At 40.8% G+C, this 23,698-nt stretch overlaps 1 protein-coding gene across 1 annotated transcript in view; it reads left to right on the top strand.

The window, feature by feature from the left end:
- PDE11A (phosphodiesterase 11A) overlaps positions 1 to 23,698 on the top strand; it is an 830,139-nt gene that overhangs the window by 752,137 nt on the left and 54,304 nt on the right. Inside the window, exon 17 of the mRNA XM_082260061.1 lies at positions 18,326 to 18,389. Within this exon, the coding sequence (XP_082116187.1) occupies positions 18,326 to 18,389 (64 nt within the window). The remainder of the gene's footprint in view (positions 1 to 18,325; positions 18,390 to 23,698) is intronic.

Below are 23,698 nucleotides of genomic sequence, written 5' to 3' on the forward strand. Positions count from 1 at the left end.
GTGTAAGTACCCATAGAGCCCATAGAACATCTGCCCTAAAAGGGGGGGGGGGGGCAACAGAAAAGACACATAGTCATTCTGGACCGTAAGAGAAGACAGGTGCCATGCGTTTATAAACGATTACACACCAACATATAGAGTTTACCCATTCGTATATGGGCTACCCCTATAGTAAAATATATATCATGTATACTGATTTGCTTTCACACACATATGTGAATATGTGTGTGTAATCAATTTCGTATCCGGCCCACCCTCCTCTATAATAGTAGGGGGGTGACCAGGGTTATATATAGATAAGCAGTTGCTACATGAGGTCCAAGATGAGTACATGCAAAGCGTACTTAGAATAAACATAAGTAATAAACATAGTAGTAAATATATATAGAGTGCCACCCAAGATGATAGATCGCTATGCAGTACAAAAGTTCCAAACATACACAGACACCTTAGCAATGCTCACCAAACTTAGGAAGGACCAGAGCTTAAATGTAGGGAGCGTGTCTCCTCTGCTTGTATGTCGGCTGTTAAGCACAGTAAGATTAAGGTGAATTCCCGGATATCACAAAAGTGTAATGTTACAGTATTAATACTGGCCATATAAAGCTTACCCCTTGCCACGCTGTTCCCAGCTTCCGCACAGTCCTCACCGGATGGGGAACCTCCACCATACCAGGGCTTGTAAATGGCGCCCTTAAGTAGCATGGATCCCGGGTGGTTCGTCAAACGGACGTCACCGCCCCGGCCACTCCCACCGGACATGGCTCGAGAGCTAGCGCGGGGACACCCCGGCGAGGCTCTCGGCTTAGTCACAGGTGTATGCAGACTATACAGAGGCAGGAAGTGCCTCCGCAGTCCGCTCAGGTGCCACAGGAAGTTCCGCCCGGAAGGGGCGGGACTGACCTGCGGCCTATCTGGCCGCACATATCTCACTGATGAGGCCGACCTCCATGCTTACCCACACTGCCCCCACAGGATCGGTCCGCAATTACATCAGAATTCTAATTGCCTGAAATGAAAAAACAACACAACAAGGACAGAAATTATATATTTAAAAAATACAGATATAAAAGCAAATTTCACTAAGGTACAAAAATGTTCCTGGTGAAACCAGGAGATATATATCGGTAACATATTTGTTTGTCAAAAATTATTCTATAGCCATGTTTATTTTTTGACATTAACCACTAGTAAGGGCTTCAATAGTAACAGCCCTAATGAAAGAACAGGGGCTGAACTGCCCCCTACTAGAAACACTTCCATACTTCAAACCCCAAGAGAAAGTTGCATATTTTGACTTATTATAAATCCTCAAGATCATAGTATTGATGAGATAGGGATTATAGCACAAAAAACTGTTTGTTATACATAAGAAAGGAAAAGGGGTATATGTGCCATAAGACCTATTTAATGTGAAGAGGTATCAGAATAATTGAACATATGTATATACGGGGGGAGGATGATCACGCCAAAACCAAGCCGACACCCTGACCCATATATCCCACAGAGGGCCATTATCGTAACCCGAGTATACTACTCGAGGTCAATTAGGTCTATTGGCATTAGGTAAGCAAGGAAACCTTCACAGAAAGGGTTTGTACGACTGTGTTTCGTTTAACCCAGGTCTATAAGTGGCATTGAGACGCTCTATCCAGAGAGTTTCTCTCTGGAGAATTTTTTTGTCCCAGTTGCCACCCCGAGGATCTTGAGGGATAACCTCAAGCACATAAAATCTTGCCTTTTTGGGATTGAACCTGTGGTATAGGTCAAGGTGTCTGCTCACGGGCGTGACCATCCTTCCCCCTGCTGATACGTACACATGGTCATTTATCCTTTGGCGGAGCTCTCTTATAGTTTTACCTATATAGAACATGCCGCAGGTGCAATGCATCATGTATACCACTCCACGTGTGCTACAGTCGGCTCGAAATTTTGGAGCAAATGTCTCCCCATTAGGTAAAGTGTATTCAGTATTCTCCTCTATCCAAGGACATAAAGCGCATTTGCGACATTTATAAGTACCTCTACCTGTTGTTACTTTATTTCTAATGGGTTGATAGTGGCTTGTTGTTAGTTGATCTCTTAAAGATCTTGTTCTCCTGAAAACAATTTGGGGATGTTTGCCCACGTATTTGTTTATAACTGGATCATCACGAAGAAGATGCCAGTTCCGTTCAAGAATATCTCTCAATACTTTTTCATGAGCGGAGTATTTGGTTATTAGTTTAACTGTCGATTGCGTATTTGGAGGTTTGGCTCTAAAGATGAGGCTGTTTCTATTTTGAGAAAACGCTTTGTTAAAAGCTGTTCTCAACAGACGCTTACTGTATCCACGAGCCATTAGGCGTTCTCGTAAAAGGTTAGCCTGTATTTTGAAATCCTTATCAGATGTGCAATTACACCGTAGGCGTATGTATTGGGCGTATGGAATACTACGTATAAGCGCCCCTGGGTGGGCGCTAGACGCATGTAATATTACATTCCCTGACGTCTCCTTTCTGTATAGGTTAGTCGTCAGGTGTCCATCCACATGTTTGAGTACCGTTAGGTCAAGGAAATTAACACTCGAGTCACTGATGGTAGATGTTAACTTCAAGTTGAAGTCGTTTATATTTAGTTGGGCAATAAACTCATCTAGCATTGATTTTGAACCTGTCCAGACAGCAAAAATGTCGTCTATATAACGAAACCAGATTGCCACAGAGGAAAAAAAATGGGATAAATTTTCATCTGATGTGATTTGTCGCTCCCACCCCCCCAGGTACAGGTTGGCGTAGGCCGGGGCACAACAAGTGCCCATGGCCACGCCCTGCACCTGGAGGTAGTGGGACCCGTTGAAAGTAAACCAGTTGTGTTTCAAAATAAACAATAGAAGTTCCAAAATAAAATCACAAAATGGCCAAGTGTGATGATCTTGCTCATATAAGAACGTGCGTATCATCCCGACGCCCTGCTCGTGAGGGATACTGGAGTATAATGCCTCCACATCCAAAGTCACGAGCAGGGCGTCGGGAGGAACCACCATATCTTCAATCATTTTTAAAAACTCGAGTGTGTCCTTGACGTATGACGGTAACCGCACTACGTGTGGTAGTAAATAATAATCGATCAAGCGACTCGCATTTTCAGTTAAACTTCCAATGCCCGATACAATAGGCCTCCCCGGTGGAGAAGTTAAATTTTTATGGGTTTTTGGGAGTGAATAGAATGTCGCCTGTCTCGGAAATTTGTTGTTAAGAAAATTATAACAGTCTTTGTCTATAAGAGCCAATTGATATGCACGTCCAATTATGTCCAAATACTCTGCTTTAAATTCTGTAGTAACCGATGGGGATATCTTTTTGTACCATGTACGATTTGAGAGGATATTAAGGCACATTTTTTCGTATCCCTCTCGAGTCATCAATACTAGGTTACCACCCTTATCTGAGGGTTTGATAACCAAGTCTGTATGGTTTCTTAGTTTGTTAAGCATCTGTAGTTGTTGTTTAGAAAGATTATTTTGTGTTGATTTTAGCTCACAATTTTTAATCTCACCTACCACTGTGGTCAGAAAAGCCAAAAGGTTAGGATTTGTAGTCAAGTCAGGGAAATTATTGGATTTTGGTTTGAAGGGGACCTGTCTTGGATTTACTGTCTTTGTTTGTATAGGTTGATCGGGGGACTGGGAATCCGGAAGACTGCCTTCCTCCAATAGTAAGATTAGATCCCGTAGAACACGGAATTCTTGCATTGTATAATGTTTTATTTTTTCTGAAATTTCTTTATCTTGTGTATTGCGTTGTCTTTCTGGGTCGTAGATATGTTTATACGTCAGGTTCCTTATGAACATATAGACGTCCTTTATGGTCTCATATCTATCCATAGGAGTAGATGGACAGAACGTGAGGCCAAGTTCAAGGACCTCTTGTTCTTGGGGGGAGAAGTGATAAGGGGTTAAGTTAATGATCGATAATTTTAAGTGGGAAGGCTTAGTGATGTGCTCAGGGGAAAATTTGAGGCCTGGGCCTGTGAAGCTGCAAAGTGGCCATCAATAGTGGTTTGTCTAAGAGAGGTAGTGCTGGGTATATTTAAAGGTAGTGTGTTAGAAAAAACCGGTGCCACAGCACCTAGTGAATGTGTTTGAGAATTAGATGTGAAATCCTGTGTGGATGGATTACTTGAATTAGTGTTAGTGGATAAGGGTTGCAACATTTGTATCGCTTGGAGAGCCAGGGGTCCCAAATAAGGGTCCTGTGCTTCCAAACCATCTTGTGTGAGTGCCTCGACAGATCGAACAGTCTGTCCAATTTGAGTCCCCCCAGTTCCTAATGGTTGAAATTTGGAAGTTTCATCGGGTCGCTTTTTGGAGCGTGGTGTGTAATTGGCTCCTTCCTGTTGTCCTCGTTTACGTGTCGCCATGTCTGTTTTTGGTCTAGTATCTTGATTAGATCTAATCGATGTTTTGGATCTATTAGATTGTGCGGAGATCGAAGACGAGTCTGATTCCCAGTCGGTTTCCCTTGGACCTGTATTCAACATCTGTTCACGGGGGCCTCGCGAATAGCGGGGTCGCCTTGAACTATTGGGTCCCGGCCATCGGTAAGCATAGCCTTCCGTGAAGGCCATCTTATCTTTTAAAAATTTAGTTTGTTTTTTGCCAATGATATCCCTATTAAGTTTGATTCCATACTCCTTCACCTCCTTCCATCTTGCCTCGTAATGTATATGTTTTTTTAGATTCTCGTTCTTAGTATATAAAGATGATAACTCAGTATCCAAAGTAGCTAGGTCTAATTTGTATTGGGACACCAACAGCTGGCACAAGTCGGTACTGCATTTGGTTAGAATACGTTCCCACAAAGTTCTAAACTCGCTCGAAGCATTATCGAAGGAGGGGAATAGATGAATCCTCAGACCCATAGGGCATACATTTGCCTGTATATACTGTCAAGAAAAATTCTATATGCCAATATAGATTTGACTTTTTTTTTAATAAGTCTCTTTACTGTATTAATATATTGGTTTAGGCTTATATCGTCCTTGGCCGGGATGTTACAGGTAGATTCAATTTCAGTCATAAGACCCGTCCATGCATTTCCAACGAAATCCATGGTTGTCCTATGAGTTCTATCAGTTGTTGTTAGAATGATTTATGGTCTCTTCTATATAGGTTTCTATTTTTTGAAGAAATGTGTATAAATTATGGCTTGACTAAATAAACAAATACAAAATTATCTTCAAAGGCCAGATGCAGGCCAAAAATTGGCACTAGAAAATTATAGGCAACTTTTTACGGGGTTTTTTTGCATAAAAGATGTTTCACGATCCTTCCATATGATACTGCTCAAATATAATATGTATACAAGGTAATAAGTGATACTTAAACCTATATACTTTGCTGCTTGCCACTTCCCAGGATGGCTGGTGCTTCCACCTTTATATCAGAATTGTTTTACAAGTCATGTGTCCACAGATAGCAGCCATCTTGGCCATGACGTATCCAATTTAGGGTGTGCCCCTATCCTCAATTGATCAATTACATTTGGAAGGATTGGGAAACAGAGATTTCGGGCACAGGAGTTTTGTTAAAAAGATTTATTTTATTCAACACAGAACTAAATATTTTAAAATCATAGAAAAATACAGGCAAATAATTGTGTATTAAGGACACAGTGAGACCACACAACAATGGTCTATGTTGTACAATATCTCAGTGCATAGAACTTATAAAAGTCGGTTTACATACAGTTCAAAGTACAAGATCATTAGTAGTCATATAATCCTTGGAAACGTATTGCTTGTTATCAGAAGAACCGCCGACGGACACCCAAGCAGTATGGTGCCGGTCAGCAGGGTCGACTGAAAATATAAGTTAACATTCACCATGTAATATATGACCTTTGCTCGACATGTTTCGCTTTCTTAGACAAAAAAGCTTCATCTGGAGCATATCATTTCTTTTGTCTGTGTGAGAAATAACAGTATTTAGATAGATTACATATATGTGTTACCTTATTTTCAGTATGTTATAATTACAATTGCATATCATTTATCTTTCCTTTTAATTACATATAATCGTCTTACACATCTCAGATAAGTCCTTCTATTTTTGCAATATCAACACAATATAACATTGGGTCTTAAGTTGCATTCAGACACTAGAGGAGTTTAGGGGAAAGAACGGAGGTTGCCAATAGTGAGTATATGTGGGGATCCATGCTGTAATTATAGTATAAGCATATATATCCTATTTATATACCTGGTAAATGGACAGAAAGATGTATACATACCTGTACATATAGTAATCAGGCACATATCTCAATTTTCATAGAGAATTCTTTAACGAGGAGGACTGTGCGTTTTGGGAAACTCAAAAAGGCAATGTATAGTGACATAGTAGTGAGGGTAGTCACTCCATGTCTCATATCTGGGTGGATGAGAGCAGAAAAACAATGTTTCTCAGAGTAGTAAGCGTTTTAATTCTATGATATCACTTTAAGGGAAAGCCCATAGGAATGCCAAACCATAAGCTCAAGTGTTCTAAAGTGGTAAATTCTGTATGCCTCATGCTTGTTATAAGAGTGTGTAAGTACCCATAGAGCCCATAGAACATCTGCCCTAAAAGGGGGGGGGGGGGGCAACAGAAAAGACACATAGTCATTCTGGACCGTAAGAGAAGACAGGTGCCATGCGTTTATAAACGATTACACACCAACATATAGAGTTTACCCATTCGTATATGGGCTACCCCTATAGTAAAATATATATCATGTATACTGATTTGCTTTCACACACATATGTGAATATGTGTGTGTAATCAATTTCGTATCCGTCCCACCCTCCTCTATAATAGTAGGGGGGTGACCAGGGTTATATATAGATAAGCAGTTGCTACATGAGGTCCAAGATGAGTACATGCAAAGCGTACTTAGAATAAACATAAGTAATAAACATAGTAGTAAATATATATAGAGTGCCACCCAAGATGATAGATCGCTATGCAGTACAAAAGTTCCAAACATACACAGACACCTTAGCAATGCTCACCAAACTTAGGAAGGACCAGAGCTTAAATGTAGGGAGCGTGTCTCCTCTGCTTGTATGTCGGCTGTTAAGCACAGTAAGATTAAGGTGAATTCCCGGATATCACAAAAGTGTAATGTTACAGTATTAATACTGGCCATATAAAGCTTACCCCTTGCCACGCTGTTCCCAGCTTCCGCACAGTCCTCACCGGATGGGGAACCTCCACCATACCAGGGCTTGTAAATGGCGCCCTTAAGTAGCATGGATCCCGGGTGGTTCGTCAAACGGACGTCACCGCCCCGGCCACTCCCACCGGACATCGCTCGAGAGCTAGCGCGGGGACACCCCGGCGAGGCTCTCGGCTTAGTCACAGGTGTATGCAGACTATACAGAGGCAGGAAGTGCCTCCGCAGTCCGCTCAGGTGCCACAGGAAGTTCCGCCCGGAAGGGGCGGGACTGACCTGCGGCCTATCTGGCCGCACATATCTCACTGATGAGGCCGACCTCCATGCTTACCCACACTGCCCCCACAGGATCGGTCCGCAATTACATCAGAATTCTAATTGCCTGAAATGAAAAAACAACACAACAAGGACAGAAATTATTTATACTGTAACATTACACTTTTGTGATATCCGGGAATTCACCTTAATCTTACTGTGCTTAACAGCCGACATACAAGCAGAGGAGACACGCTCCCTACATTTAAGCTCTGGTCCTTCCTAAGTTTGGTGAGCATTGCTAAGGTGTCTGTGTATGTTTGGAACTTTTGTACTGCATAGCGATCTATCATCTTGGGTGGCACTCTATATATATTTACTACTATGTTTATTACTTATGTTTATTCTAAGTACGCTTTGCATGTACTCATCTTGGACCTCATGTAGCAACTGCTTATCTATATATAACCCTGGTCACCCCCCTACTATTATAGAGGAGGGTGGGCCGGATACGAAATTGATTACACACACATATTCACATATGTGTGTGAAAGCAAATCAGTATACATGATATATATTTTACTATAGGGGTAGCCCATATACGAATGGGTAAACTCTATATGTTGGTGTGTAATCGTTTATAAACGCATGGCACCTGTCTTCTCTTACGGTCCAGAATGACTATGTGTCTTTTCTGTTGCCCCCCCCCCCCCTTTTAGGGCAGATGTTCTATGGGCTCTATGGGTACTTACACACTCTTATAACAAGCATGAGGCATACAGATTTTACCACTTTAGAACACTTGAGCTTATGGTTTGGCATTCCTATGGGCTTTCCCTTAAAGTGATATCATAGAATTAAAACGCTTACTACTCTGAGAAACATTGTTTTTCTGCTCTCATCCACCCAGATATGAGACATGGAGTGACTACCCTCACTACTATGTCACTATACATTGCCTTTTTGAGTTTCCCAAAACGCACAGTCCTCCTCGTTAAAGAATTCTCTATGAAAATTGAGATATGTGCCTGATTACTATATGTACAGGTATGTATACATCTTTCTGTCCATTTACCAGGTATATAAATAGGATATATATGCTTATACTATAATTACAGCATGGATCCCCACATATACTCACTATTGGCAACCTCCGTTCTTTCCCCTAAACTCCTCTAGTGTCTGAATGCAACTTAAGACCCAATGTTATATTGTGTTGATATTGCAAAAATAGAAGGACTTATCTGAGATGTGTAAGACGATTATATGTAATTAAAAGGAAAGATAAATGATATGCAATTGTAATTATAACATACTGAAAATAAGGTAACACATATATGTAATCTATCTAAATACTGTTATTTCTCACACAGACAAAAGAAATGATATGCTCCAGATGAAGCTTTTTTGTCTAAGAAAGCGAAACATGTCGAGCAAAGGTCATATATTACATGGTGAATGTTAACTTATATTTTCAGTCGACCCTGCTGACCGGCACCATACTGCTTGGGTGTCCGTCGGCGGTTCTTCTGATAACAAGCAATACGTTTCCAAGGATTATATGACTACTAATGATCTTGTACTTTGAACTGTATGTAAACCGACTTTTATAAGTTCTATGCACTGAGATATTGTACAACATAGACCATTGTTGTGTGGTCTCACTGTGTCCTTAATACACAATTATTTGCCTGTATTTTTCTATGATTTTAAAATATTTAGTTCTGTGTTGAATAAAAGAAATCTTTTTAACAAAACTCCTGTGCCCGAAATCTCTGTTTCCCAATCCTTCCAAATGTAATTGATCAATTGAGGATAGGGGCACACCCTAAATTGGATACGTCATGGCCAAGATGGCTGCTATCTGTGGACACATGACTTGTAAAACAATTCTGATATAAAGGTGGAAGCACCAGCCATCCTGGGAAGTGGCAAGCAGCAAAGTATATAGGTTTAAGTATCACTTATTACCTTGTATACATATTATATTTGAGCAGTATCATATGGAAGGATCGTGAAACATCTTTTATGCAAAAAAACCCCGTAAAAAGTTGCCTATAATTTTCTAGTGCCAATTTTTGGCCTGCATCTGGCCTTTGAAGATAATTTTGTATTTGTTTATTTAGTCAAGCCATAATTTATACACATTTCTTCAAAAAATAGAAACCTATATAGAAGAGACCATAAATCATTCTAACAACAACTGATAGAACTCATAGGACAACCATGGATTTCGTTGGAAATGCATGGACGGGTCTTATGACTGAAATTGAATCTACCTGTAACATCCCGGCCAAGGACGATATAAGCCTAAACCAATATATTAATACAGTAAAGAGACTTATTAAAAAAAAGTCAAATCTATATTGGCATATAGAATTTTTCTTGAAGTATATACAGGCAAATGTATGCCCTATGGGTCTGAGGATTCATCTATTCCCCTCCTTCGATAATGCTTCGAGCGAGTTTAGAACTTTGTGGGAACGTATTCTAACCAAATGCAGTACCGACTTGTGCCAGCTGTTGGTGTCCCAATACAAATTAGACCTAGCTACTTTGGATACTGAGTTATCATCTTTATATACTAAGAACGAGAATCTAAAAAAACATATACATTACGAGGCAAGATGGAAGGAGGTGAAGGAGTATGGAATCAAACTTAATAGGGATATCATTGGCAAAAAACAAACTAAATTTTTAAAAGATAAGATGGCCTTCACGGAAGGCTATGCTTACCGATGGCCGGGACCCAATAGTTCAAGGCGACCCCGCTATTCGCGAGGCCCCCGTGAACAGATGTTGAATACAGGTCCAAGGGAAACCGACTGGGAATCAGACTCGTCTTCGATCTCCGCACAATCTAATAGATCCAAAACATCGATTAGATCTAATCAAGATACTAGACCAAAAACAGACATGGCGACACGTAAACGAGGACAACAGGAAGGAGCCAATTACACACCACGCTCCAAAAAGCGACCCGATGAAACTTCCAAATTTCAACCATTAGGAACTGGGGGGACTCAAATTGGACAGACTGTTCGATCTGTCGAGGCACTCACACAAGATGGTTTGGAAGCACAGGACCCTTATTTGGGACCCCTGGCTCTCCAAGCGATACAAATGTTGCAACCCTTATCCACTAACACTAATTCAAGTAATCCATCCACACAGGATTTCACATCTAATTCTCAAACACATTCACTAGGTGCTGTGGCACCGGTTTTTTCTAACACACTACCTTTAAATATACCCAGCACTACCTCTCTTAGACAAACCACTATTGATGGCCACTTTGCAGCTTCACAGGCCCAGGCCTCAAATTTTCCCCTGAGCACATCACTAAGCCTTCCCACTTAAAATTATCGATCATTAACTTAACCCCTTATCACTTCTCCCCCCAAGAACAAGAGGTCCTTGAACTTGGCCTCACGTTCTGTCCATCTACTCCTATGGATAGATATGAGACCATAAAGGACGTCTATATGTTCATAAGGAACCTGACGTATAAACATATCTACGACCCAGAAAGACAACGCAATACACAAGATAAAGAAATTTCAGAAAAAATAAAACATTATACAATGCAAGAATTCCGTGTTCTACGGGATCTAATCTTACTATTGGAGGAAGGCAGTCTTCCGGATTCCCAGTCCCCCGATCAACCTATACAAACAAAGACAGTAAATCCAAGACAGGTCCCCTTCAAACCAAAATCCAATAATTTCCCTGACTTGACTACAAATCCTAACCTTTTGGCTTTTCTGACCACAGTGGTAGGTGAGATTAAAAATTGTGAGCTAAAATCAACACAAAATAATCTTTCTAAACAACAACTACAGATGCTTAACAAACTAAGAAACCATACAGACTTGGTTATCAAACCCTCAGATAAGGGTGGTAACCTAGTATTGATGACTCGAGAGGGATACGAAAAAATGTGCCTTAATATCCTCTCAAATCGTACATGGTACAAAAAGATATCCCCATCGGTTACTACAGAATTTAAAGCAGAGTATTTGGACATAATTGGACGTGCATATCAATTGGCTCTTATAGACAAAGACTGTTATAATTTTCTTAACAACAAATTTCCGAGACAGGCGACATTCTATTCACTCCCAAAAACCCATAAAAATTTAACTTCTCCACCGGGGAGGCCTATTGTATCGGGCATTGGAAGTTTAACTGAAAATGCGAGTCGCTTGATCGATTATTATTTACTACCACACGTAGTGCGGTTACCGTCATACGTCAAGGACACACTCGAGTTTTTAAAAATGATTGAAGATATGGTGGTTCCTCCCGACGCCCTGCTCGTGACTTTGGATGTGGAGGCATTATACTCCAGTATCCCTCACGAGCAGGGCGTCGGGATGATACGCACGTTCTTATATGAGCAAGATCATCACACTTGGCCATTTTGTGATTTTATTTTGGAACTTCTATTGTTTATTTTGAAACACAACTGGTTTACTTTCAACGGGTCCCACTACCTCCAGGTGCAGGGCGTGGCCATGGGCACTTGTTGTGCCCCGGCCTACGCCAACCTGTACCTGGGGGGGTGGGAGCGACAAATCACATCAGATGAAAATTTATCCCATTTTTTTTCCTCTGTGGCAATCTGGTTTCGTTATATAGACGACATTTTTGCTGTCTGGACAGGTTCAAAATCAATGCTAGATGAGTTTATTGCCCAACTAAATATAAACGACTTCAACTTGAAGTTAACATCTACCATCAGTGACTCGAGTGTTAATTTCCTTGACCTAACGGTACTCAAACATGTGGATGGACACCTGACGACTAACCTATACAGAAAGGAGACGTCAGGGAATGTAATATTACATGCGTCTAGCGCCCACCCAGGGGCGCTTATACGTAGTATTCCATACGCCCAATACATACGCCTACGGTGTAATTGCACATCTGATAAGGATTTCAAAATACAGGCTAACCTTTTACGAGAACGCCTAATGGCTCGTGGATACAGTAAGCGTCTGTTGAGAACAGCTTTTAACAAAGCGTTTTCTCAAAATAGAAACAGCCTCATCTTTAGAGCCAAACCTCCAAATACGCAATCGACAGTTAAACTAATAACCAAATACTCCGCTCATGAAAAAGTATTGAGAGATATTCTTGAACGGAACTGGCATCTTCTTCGTGATGATCCAGTTATAAACAAATACGTGGGCAAACATCCCCAAATTGTTTTCAGGAGAACAAGATCTTTAAGAGATCAACTAACAACAAGCCACTATCAACCCATTAGAAATAAAGTAACAACAGGTAGAGGTACTTATAAATGTCGCAAATGCGCTTTATGTCCTTGGATAGAGGAGAATACTGAATACACTTTACCTAATGGGGAGACATTTGCTCCAAAATTTCGAGCCGACTGTAGCACACGTGGAGTGGTATACATGATGCATTGCACCTGCGGCATGTTCTATATAGGTAAAACTATAAGAGAGCTCCGCCAAAGGATAAATGACCATGTGTACGTATCAGCAGGGGGAAGGATGGTCACGCCCGTGAGCAGACACCTTGACCTATACCACAGGTTCAATCCCAAAAAGGCAAGATTTTATGTGCTTGAGGTTATCCCTCAAGATCCTCGGGGTGGCAACTGGGACAAAAAAATTCTCCAGAGAGAAACTCTCTGGATAGAGCGTCTCAATGCCACTTATAGACCTGGGTTAAACGAAACACAGTCGTACAAACCCTTTCTGTGAAGGTTTCCTTGCTTACCTAATGCCAATAGACCTAATTGACCTCGAGTAGTATACTCGGGTTACGATAATGGCCCTCTGTGGGATATATGGGTCAGGGTGTCGGCTTGGTTTTGGCGTGATCATCCTCCCCCCGTATATACATATGTTCAATTATTCTGATACCTCTTCACATTAAATAGGTCTTATGGCACATATACCCCTTTTCCTTTCTTATGTATAACAAACAGTTTTTTGTGCTATAATCCCTATCTCATCAATACTATGATCTTGAGGATTTATAATAAGTCAAAATATGCAACTTTCTCTTGGGGTTTGAAGTATGGAAGTGTTTCTAGTAGGGGGCAGTTCAGCCCCTGTTCTTTCATTAGGGCTGTTACTATTGAAGCCCTTACTAGTGGTTAATGTCAAAAAATAAACATGGCTATAGAATAATTTTTGACAAACAAATATGTTACCGATATATATCTCCTGGTTTCACCAGGAACATTTTTGTACCTTAGTGAAATTTGCTTTTATATCTGTATTTTTTAAATATATAATTTCTGTCCTTGTTGTGTTGTTTTTTCATTTCAGGCAATTAGAATTCTGATGTAATTGCGGACCGATCCTGTGGGGGCAGTGTGGGTAAGCATGGAGGTCGGCCTCATCAGTGAGATATGTGCGGCCAGATAGGCCGCAGGTCAGTCCCGCCCCTTCCGGGCGGAACTTCCTGTGGCACCTGAGCGGACTGCGGAGGCACTTCCTGCCTCTGTATAGTCTGCATACACCTGTGACTAAGCCGAGAGCCTCGCCGGGGTGTCCCCGCGCTAGCTCTCGAGCGATGTCCGGTGGGAGTGGCCGGGGCGGTGACGTCCGTTTGACGAACCACCCGGGATCCATGCTACTTAAGGGCGCCATTTACAAGCCCTGGTATGGTGGAGGTTCCCCATCCGGTGAGGACTGTGCGGAAGCTGGGAACAGCGTGGCAAGGGGTAAGCTTTATATGGCCAGTATTAATACTGTAACATTACACTTTTGTGATATCCGGGAATTCACCTTAATCTTACTGTGCTTAACAGCCGACATACAAGCAGAGGAGACACGCTCCCTACATTTAAGCTCTGGTCCTTCCTAAGTTTGGTGAGCATTGCTAAGGTGTCTGTGTATGTTTGGAACTTTTGTACTGCATAGCGATCTATCATCTTGGGTGGCACTCTATATATATTTACTACTATGTTTATTACTTATGTTTATTCTAAGTACGCTTTGCATGTACTCATCTTGGACCTCATGTAGCAACTGCTTATCTATATATAACCCTGGTCACCCCCCTACTATTATAGAGGAGGGTGGGCCGGATACGAAATTGATTACACACACATATTCACATATGTGTGTGAAAGCAAATCAGTATACATGATATATATTTTACTATAGGGGTAGCCCATATACGAATGGGTAAACTCTATATGTTGGTGTGTAATCGTTTATAAACGCATGGCACCTGTCTTCTCTTACGGTCCAGAATGACTATGTGTCTTTTCTGTTGCCCCCCCCCCCCCTTTTAGGGCAGATGTTCTATGGGCTCTATGGGTACTTACACACTCTTATAACAAGCATGAGGCATACAGATTTTACCACTTTAGAACACTTGAGCTTATGGTTTGGCATTCCTATGGGCTTTCCCTTAAAGTGATATCATAGAATTAAAACGCTTACTACTCTGAGAAACATTGTTTTTCTGCTCTCATCCACCCAGATATGAGACATGGAGTGACTACCCTCACTACTATGTCACTATACATTGCCTTTTTGAGTTTCCCAAAACGCACAGTCCTCCTCGTTAAAGAATTCTCTATGAAAATTGAGATATGTGCCTGATTACTATATGTACAGGTATGTATACATCTTTCTGTCCATTTACCAGGTATATAAATAGGATATATATGCTTATACTATAATTACAGCATGGATCCCCACATATACTCACTATTGGCAACCTCCGTTCTTTCCCCTAAACTCCTCTAGTGTCTGAATGCAACTTAAGACCCAATGTTATATTGTGTTGATATTGCAAAAATAGAAGGACTTATCTGAGATGTGTAAGACGATTATATGTAATTAAAAGGAAAGATAAATGATATGCAATTGTAATTATAACATACTGAAAATAAGGTAACACATATATGTAATCTATCTAAATACTGTTATTTCTCACACAGACAAAAGAAATGATATGCTCCAGATGAAGCTTTTTTGTCTAAGAAAGCGAAACATGTCGAGCAAAGGTCATATATTACATGGTGAATGTTAACTTATATTTTCAGTCGACCCTGCTGACCGGCACCATACTGCTTGGGTGTCCGTCGGCGGTTCTTCTGATAACAAGCAATACGTTTCCAAGGATTATATGACTACTAATGATCTTGTACTTTGAACTGTATGTAAACCGACTTTTATAAGTTCTATGCACTGAGATATTGTACAACATAGACCATTGTTGTGTGGTCTCACTGTGTCCTTAATACACAATTATTTGCCTGTATTTTTCTATGATTTTAAAATATTTAGTTCTGTGTTGAATAAAAGAAATCTTTTTAACAAAACTCCTGTGCCCGAAATCTCTGTTTCCCAATCCTTCCAAATGTATCTTATAGATGCACAGAGTTGGCTCGGGATAGCAACTTGATATGGGGGCATTCTGCAGGGGGGGAGGAGCCAGGAGCGCCTGTGGGGGCCCGAGAAGAGGAGGATCGGGGCTGTACTGTGCAAACCATAACACAGAGCAGCTGTGTATGATAGGTTTGTTATTTTTAAAAAATATTCCTGTAGACTCACTGTAAGCTGGAATTTTACTTTAATAGGGAGAAACTATTGTTCACCTCAAAACTGTTTTTTTTTATATTTCTATTTCCCTCTCACATGATTGGGTAGTTAACATATGTTCAACTTATTTTCGAACTTTCATGTTTTTTCAGTGAACAGCCTTTACTCCTTTAGTAAATAAAGCTGTGTAGTACTGGATGGTGTGTCTTTGAGATGTATATCAGAGAGGCAGGGGGTACCTAAATACTTTTGCTGTGAGACCCCATTACAAATTTACAACATAGGGAGCACTTCTAGCATCAGTCTCCCTGCATAGGAGACACAGCCACTCATCCAAAGCACAGCCTTTATTACATACAGGACTGCCATAGAGTAATGCCACTTTTCCACTACGAGTACCGGCTCGGCTCCACTCGGCACTGCTTGGCCCTGCTCGGCTCAGTTTGCTTTTCCACTGCGTGGTACGAGTCGGCACCTTTCGGCACTGTATAGGCTCTACTCGGCTCGGTTTGCTTTTCCACTAAAGTAGTAAGTGGGTGGGATTACAACGATTCTCTGACCAATCAGTGGCTAATGGTGACAAACAATCAAGGCTGCATGCAAAGGATTGTGGGATATGGTATAGGTACGGCCCGCTTGGAACCCCAACCGAGGTGGTACTGTTTAAGCGAGCCGTACCGAGCCGTGCCATGTAGTGGAAAAGCCCCATAAGTGACACCAGGCTTTAGCTTCCTTCTTTAATGTACAAGGTGGTCACCTATGAGCCGCTGTAACAAACCGTACCGAACCGTTCAAACACGTACCATGCAGTGGAAAAGCGCCAAAGCGAGCCATACCGAGCCGTACCATGCAGTGGAAAAGCCCCATAAGTGACACCAGGCTTTAGCTTCCTTCTTTAATGTGCAAGGTGGTCACCTATGATCCTGCCGGAAGCTGGTGGATGTGCCACGCTGTGTGTAGAATGAGCAGCGCTCGGGAGATTAGAATCGACTAATACAAAGGCTGTGGGTGCCGGAGTTTAGTTTAAAGCCAAACCTGCCCTTTAACCACTTGCCGACTGCCTAACGTAGATCTACGTCGGCAGTCAGCCCCTCACAGGCAAAGCGACGTAGGTCTACGTCGCTAGCCTGTGAGGGTCTAGGGAGCGAGCGCGCGCTCCCCCCCGCGTGTGTGACCGGCGGACCCGATGTCCGCCGGTCACTCTGTGATCGTCGGGGGAGAGGGAGAAAGTCAGGCGGTTTGTGTAAACAAGCTGCCTGTCATTCTCCCCTGTGTATGAAGGATGATCATACGGTTCTACTATGTAGAACCGTTGATCACTGTTCATACATCTGAAGCCACAGCCAATCACAGTAGAAAGCACGCCCCTAGGGACACACATAGCCCCTCCCTTTCAAAAAAGTTAACCCCTTCACTGCCAATGTATTTTTACAGTAACAGTGCATATTTATAGCACTGATTACTGTAGAAATGTCACTGGTAACCCCAAAAGTGTCAAAAATGTCAGTCAAGGTTCCGATCTGTCCGCTGAAATGTCGCAGTACCGCAAAAAAAATTGCAGATCGCCGCCATTACGCGTTAAAAAAAACAACAAAAATGACAAAAATCTTTCCCTTTGTTTGTAAACGCGATAACTTTTGCGCAAACCAATCAAAATAAGCTTTTTGCGATTTTTTTTACCAAACATAGGTAGCATAAAACAAATTGGCCGAAAATGTTAAAAAATTTAGATTTTTACATTTTTTTGGGGGGGAATTTCATATAAAAAAATGTGAAAAATATTGCTATTTTTGCAAAATTTACGCTCTTTTTTTGTTTATAGCATGATCAAAAAATTGCACAGGTGATCAAATACCACCAAAAGAAAGCTCTGCTTGTGGGAAAAAAAAGGACGCCAAATTTGTTTAGATACAGCGTCGCACGACCGTGCAATTGTCCGTTAAAGTCACGCAGTGCCGAATCGCAAAATACCCCCTGGTCAGGAAGGGGGTAAAATCTTCCGGGGGTTAAGTGGTTAAATAAACTGCTAAAATCCCAGCGGAACACACTTATTTATATTCATAATTACATATTGACCTGGGGAGAAATAAATAAAATGTCAATGTAGATTTAGGAGAGTTAGTGAACATCTGTATAAATCAAAACATCATCCATCAATTTTATTATTATAAATGGGCATTATTTTTCCACATTGGAATTCTCAGGAACACCATGGACTGTAGGCACAGGTATGGCAGACACCATACTGATATAATGATATATAACAGCGCTGTGGGTGAAGGACACTCGCTTAGTATGTTTGCAGTATGTTTGCTTTGATCCACTTCTCTCTTTCAGATCAATGCTAATGACAGCATGTGACCTTGGAGCTGCAACCAAACCGTGGGAGATCTCAAGACAGGCAAGAGTTGATTTATTACTCGATAGGGGAGGAACTTGCTGATGGGACAATGTTATAATAGGATATGACTTACAAAACTCCACCATAAAGATTTCACCTTTCTTATAGACAAAGTGGTGTATTTTATTCCTCTGTAGGTATATATGTTTATTCTCCTTAAGATATAACTAAAGGCAAAACTTGGATAGAGTAGAGAGGAATTCAGGGAGAATCCCAAATTTTGGGTTGTCACCAGAAAAGGAATAGAGGGTAAATATTCCAATAGGGACACTATTTCTGGTGACAACAGAGATTCCCCCACTTTGGAAGGATTTCCTTTTTTACTTCCCCATAGTGAACAAGCACGAGGAATTCATGTGAAACACGGCTACCATATCCATCCTGCTGTACCTTGTACCTTTGCATGTACAATAAAGATCTTCTTCTTCACTGAATCTCCTGGTGGTGTGCGACCAAATTCTTCATATATCCTTTCACTTCCTGTATTGGCTATGGGACAGGAAGTAAAGGGAAACCTCAGATGGCAAATAAAAAACTGACAGGGGTTATAACCCTCTTGTACTGTAAACAAAGTGATAATGTTTTGCCTTTAGTTCTACTTTAGGGATAAGTATATCCAGTTTGGCTATATGGTTTGAATTTAATTTTCATTAGGTTTTATTCCCATGGTGCAGGAAACAAAAAATCAGATGAGCGGCCAGTGACCAAACACAAACTGAATAATGCATTGCCATGTAAGAAGTATAGCACCAGCAGTTTTATTAGCAAGATATAACCATGAAAAAAACATACAATAAACCGAAAAAGTTGGATTACCAAGTGGTTTATTTGTAACAGTGAGCAGATTCCACTCTTTGCAGGATATTTTTTGCAGTGTGTCTAAACTTAAAATGTTACTGAACCCTCAACAGTAAAATCAGTGTGTATATGCAGTAAAGCATGCTTGTTATACTCACTGTGGAACCTAAGGGGGTAATCCTCCACATTGTGTAAAAAGGCTGTTTGATCCTGTCGTCTCTGATTCTCCCCTCCTTCCACATTCCTGAAGCCATCTCCTGATAATACAGAACCTTTGGACTCACTCTGCACATGCTCAGTTTGTTGTGTATTGCTAGAGTGTTTTTTTTTTCTTGGGAGGGTGCATGTGATCTGCACAAGGCCAATCAGCACTCTCCAGACAGAGGGTCAGGAGTCCTGCAGCCGCATAGGACAGTCAGAGGAGAATGAAAACTGCTCTTACAAGCTTTAACCAGAGGCATAACTAGAACCTTTAGGACCCCATTGCAAGAATCCATAAAGGCCCCCCTGACCCATGGCCCATTGCCCTTTCCATTGATCTCAGGGTCCTTTACTCCCATCGCAGGGCCCGTTATTACGGTCCTACAGCAGGACTCTTTCATATGTTCTGCAGTGGGACCCCTTCCTGCCGTCTTGGGGCCCACCCACGATGATAGAATGCCAGGGCCTGGTAGCAAGTGCAACCTTTGTGACTCTGGTAGTTTTGCCACTGCACAAGACTGCTATATACTGCTCATGTGAAAAGGTATTTAGCAGTTTATATTTACTAAAATAATTGCATTTCCATGTTCTGTGTACTGTGGGAGACCAGATATAGTGAATGCAGGCTCCTGGGTTTAGTAACACTTTAAGTGCTGTGTGTAAGCAGCCCATTGAAGACTATTAGGATGCAGTAGCTGGGCTGCACAGACAAAGTTATTGGTTCTAATGTGGAAGGTGGGTGGCTACAGGTGCACACTGTCTGCATTTGGGCCGCTCACCTGCACCCACATGCCTGTCACATCAGAACCAGCAACTGTGCCTGTGCAGCAGCTGCAACCACATAGAATTTATTGGTCTGTCTGCATGCAGCACCACACTGCAAAAAAATGGCCCGTTCACAGTATACAGACTTAAGCTTCCATGTGAATGTGGTCTTATAAAAAAAAAACATTATATATACAGAACTACCTTATATTCCTGTTAACGGAACGTTCTATTGCTATTATTTTAAAAGTAAGAAACAGTTTCATGGGAGTAGATATGCTATGTGACTAGGTATTGTTCCTTAGGTACCCTTTTAGGACTGCTTATTGTCTCATTCAGATGGGCACTGCCACCCTTACGTCCGCTTCAATCAGCAGCTGATTTGTGAGCAGACCCCCTGCTTGTCAGAGCCGAGTGGCCATTAAGTTTGAGCGGGCACTGGCAGACCGCGCTGAGCTCCATGGGTGGCTGGATGAAAATAGGCTCCTCTGTCCATGGATCTTCAGATCATGTCTGCCTAAATAAACTGACAGGCGGACCAAATCTGAATGCCTCTGCAAAAGGGGCCTTATTCTATGGATGAGCACCTTGTTTTTGCAGCTTCAGCCACCAGGTGTTGCATGCAGGCCGCCCATTCATGACTATTAAAATGCAGCGATCGCAGCTCAGACACAGCTGCTAGTCCCAGTTTAAAAGCCATGCAGGTGCACATGAGGGACCCCAAGTGCAGACTAGTGCATAATGTGCCTCAGACAACAGTGATTTCACCAATCCCTTCATTCTCAGCATTGGCCAGGGTTGCCTGAAGTCATAAACACTGTTTCAAAAATAACCAAAACTTCTTTAAAAAAAAGGTTGAGAATTATAAAAGATATTAGGAAAACACCCCTAAAAAACATAAAAAAATATTTAACTTTTAGAAGCACTTTTAAACAATAATAACTGATTTAAAGATAGCTAAGGTTCACCTCCCACGCTTGTCTTTTCTGTATATAAATGAGAGCTACATTTTAACATGCAGCTTGAAAATCAAATAACCAAGAAACTAACACTCACACTGTTGCTGGTCCTACAAGTAATGTTAGTCATTTATATAAAAATCATGAAGATAGAAAAAAGATAACACTATAATAGTGTATCTCCCCGCGCCTCGGAAAAGGTTTTGTTTAAATATAAGATAAAAATAAAAATGTGTGTAATTAGTGAGATATAGATATAAAAATATATATTGTGTGGCAGCAGCTGTAGATTTAAAATGGATAATAGAAAAATAGCCTAGGCTATATACAGCGCTTGCCGCGGAAAAACAATTAACTTAATGTATGTGAACAATGTTGAAAACGTATCTTTACAGTATAAGTGAAAATACAAATCAATTAAACACATGAAAATTAATAAAAAGTTCCAAGGAATTGATAAATAGATAAATAAGTCTTTTCCAGTGGTGATCAATATATGTGAATAAAATAAATGTAAAATTCAATAAATAAAGTCTTTTCAAGTGGTGATCATGTGCAAAGTGCTTCGTGCTCAATAAATAAAAGTTTGTGACTTTTGTTACGTGGATTCCTCTTTTCATGTGGCTTGTGGTAGAAATAAATGACTTACCAGAATTGTTGGGTCCTATGTGCTGTATAGCACTAGGACCTACAGCGCTTGGAGGCCGTTCAGGCCGGATTGGGGATCCCCTTTGTGGATGAATCTGGTGGGATACATGTTAGGTTCCTCCTTACCCGATCTCGATCCTCAGGATATGGGATTAAAAGAAAGGCTCCAGATAGTGTATTATCGTTTTAAAAGTTTATTCATCAAATATTCCAAAAAATCGGAAAAGCGAAGAAAGACTCAAACTCCAAACTTTTTAAAACGTCACAGGAAATGACGAAACACGTCAAGGTTGTGGAACGCACGTCAGCACACTACTTACCACGTGGAACGCAAGCCGGAACACTCCGCTCGCCACTCTGCTAGGAGGTGTTTGTAAGCGGTTTCTTTGCCTGCAAACTTGGAGTTTGAGTCTTTCTTCGCTCCGATTTTTATGAATATTTGATGAATAAACTTTTAAAAGGATAATACACTATCTGGAGCCTTTCTTTTAACCCCATATCCTGAGGATCGAGATCAGGGTAAGGAGGAACCTAACCTGTATCCCACCAGGATCATCCACAAAGGGGATCCCCAATCCGGCCTGAACGGCCTCCAAGCGATATAGGTTCTAGTGCTATACATCACATAGGACCCAACAATTCTGGTAAGTCATTTATTTCTACCACAAGCCACAGGAAAAGAGGAATCCACGTCACAAACTTTTATTTATTGAGCACGAAGCACTTTGCACCTGATCACCACTTGAAAATACTTTATTTATTGAATTTTACATTTATTTTATTCACATATATTGATCACCACTGGAAAAGACTTATTTATCTATTTATCAATTCCTTGGAACTTTTTATTAATTTTCATGTGTTTAATTGATTTGTATTTTCACTTATACTGTAAAGATACGTTTTCAACATTGTTCACATACATTAAGTTAATTGTTTTTCTGCGGCAAGCGCTGTATATAGCCTAGGCTATTTTTCTATCGTATAAAAATCATGCCCTAACTTTCGGAAATTGATTGGGCAATTGATCTACAAACAATTGTTTTTATGTAAAGGGAATGACCCCCCTGGTGGAAAATCCAATAGAATCTGACCAAATTGATCTCTCCTTGTGTTGTGTTAGAGAGATTGTTTTTTCAAATGATCAAAAGATCAGTTGGATAGAATAAAGTCTTTGGTGGATTGTTTCTTTAGCTTTACGTATATGAACAAGATTGCTGATTTAGCTTCATCAATTTACCATTCTCTGATGTATTTATATTTTATTTAATGTTCTAAAGAAATAATGTAAAATATATCACTTTGCCACAAATTTCTGATGCTAAAATGCAAATGTTGTCTACCTGGATGTTACATTTTTGAATGTTAAAATGTTAAATGTTTCTTGTCCATGAGGTGTTTATGAGCTCTACATGAACAGCATAGTGTGTTTCCTCTGCAAAATATTGATGTATGAGAATGGGTAAGAAATGGAAAGAAAATTGGGTTTGTAATTCCTTCTGTTGTGAGCTTCGTCGTCTTTCATTCAACTCATACGGCTGCCCCATGGAGCTACCTCAGGCTCTGTCACATACTGACAATGATGAATCAGTTCCTGCATAGTTTTTAAATTTGAGGGCTTTCCACTCATTCAGTCAAATGTCTTCATTGGCCATCACATCCTGAGGGTAATATGAATGAATACAAAGAATACTGATTAGCAGCAGGAGCTGGAGCTGGAACAATCGACCCTAGACAAGTGTATTTATATTTTCAGCAGAGGGTTGGAATAAAACCTTCACTGGGGATGTTTTATGAAAACGGGTGAAAGGAAATGTGAGCTAATGCCCATAGTAACAGGTCAGATTCCATGTCCTATTTTTTGGTTAAAAGCATTTATTAAAAGAAAGAGATTTCTACCAGGAACATTTGTTTTTTGTTTTGTTTTTTTTTTTCCAA

The sequence above is a fragment of the Pelophylax lessonae genome (assembly GCF_965119305.1).
Source record: "Pelophylax lessonae genome assembly, chromosome: 6".
NCBI lineage: Eukaryota > Metazoa > Chordata > Amphibia > Anura > Ranidae > Pelophylax > Pelophylax lessonae.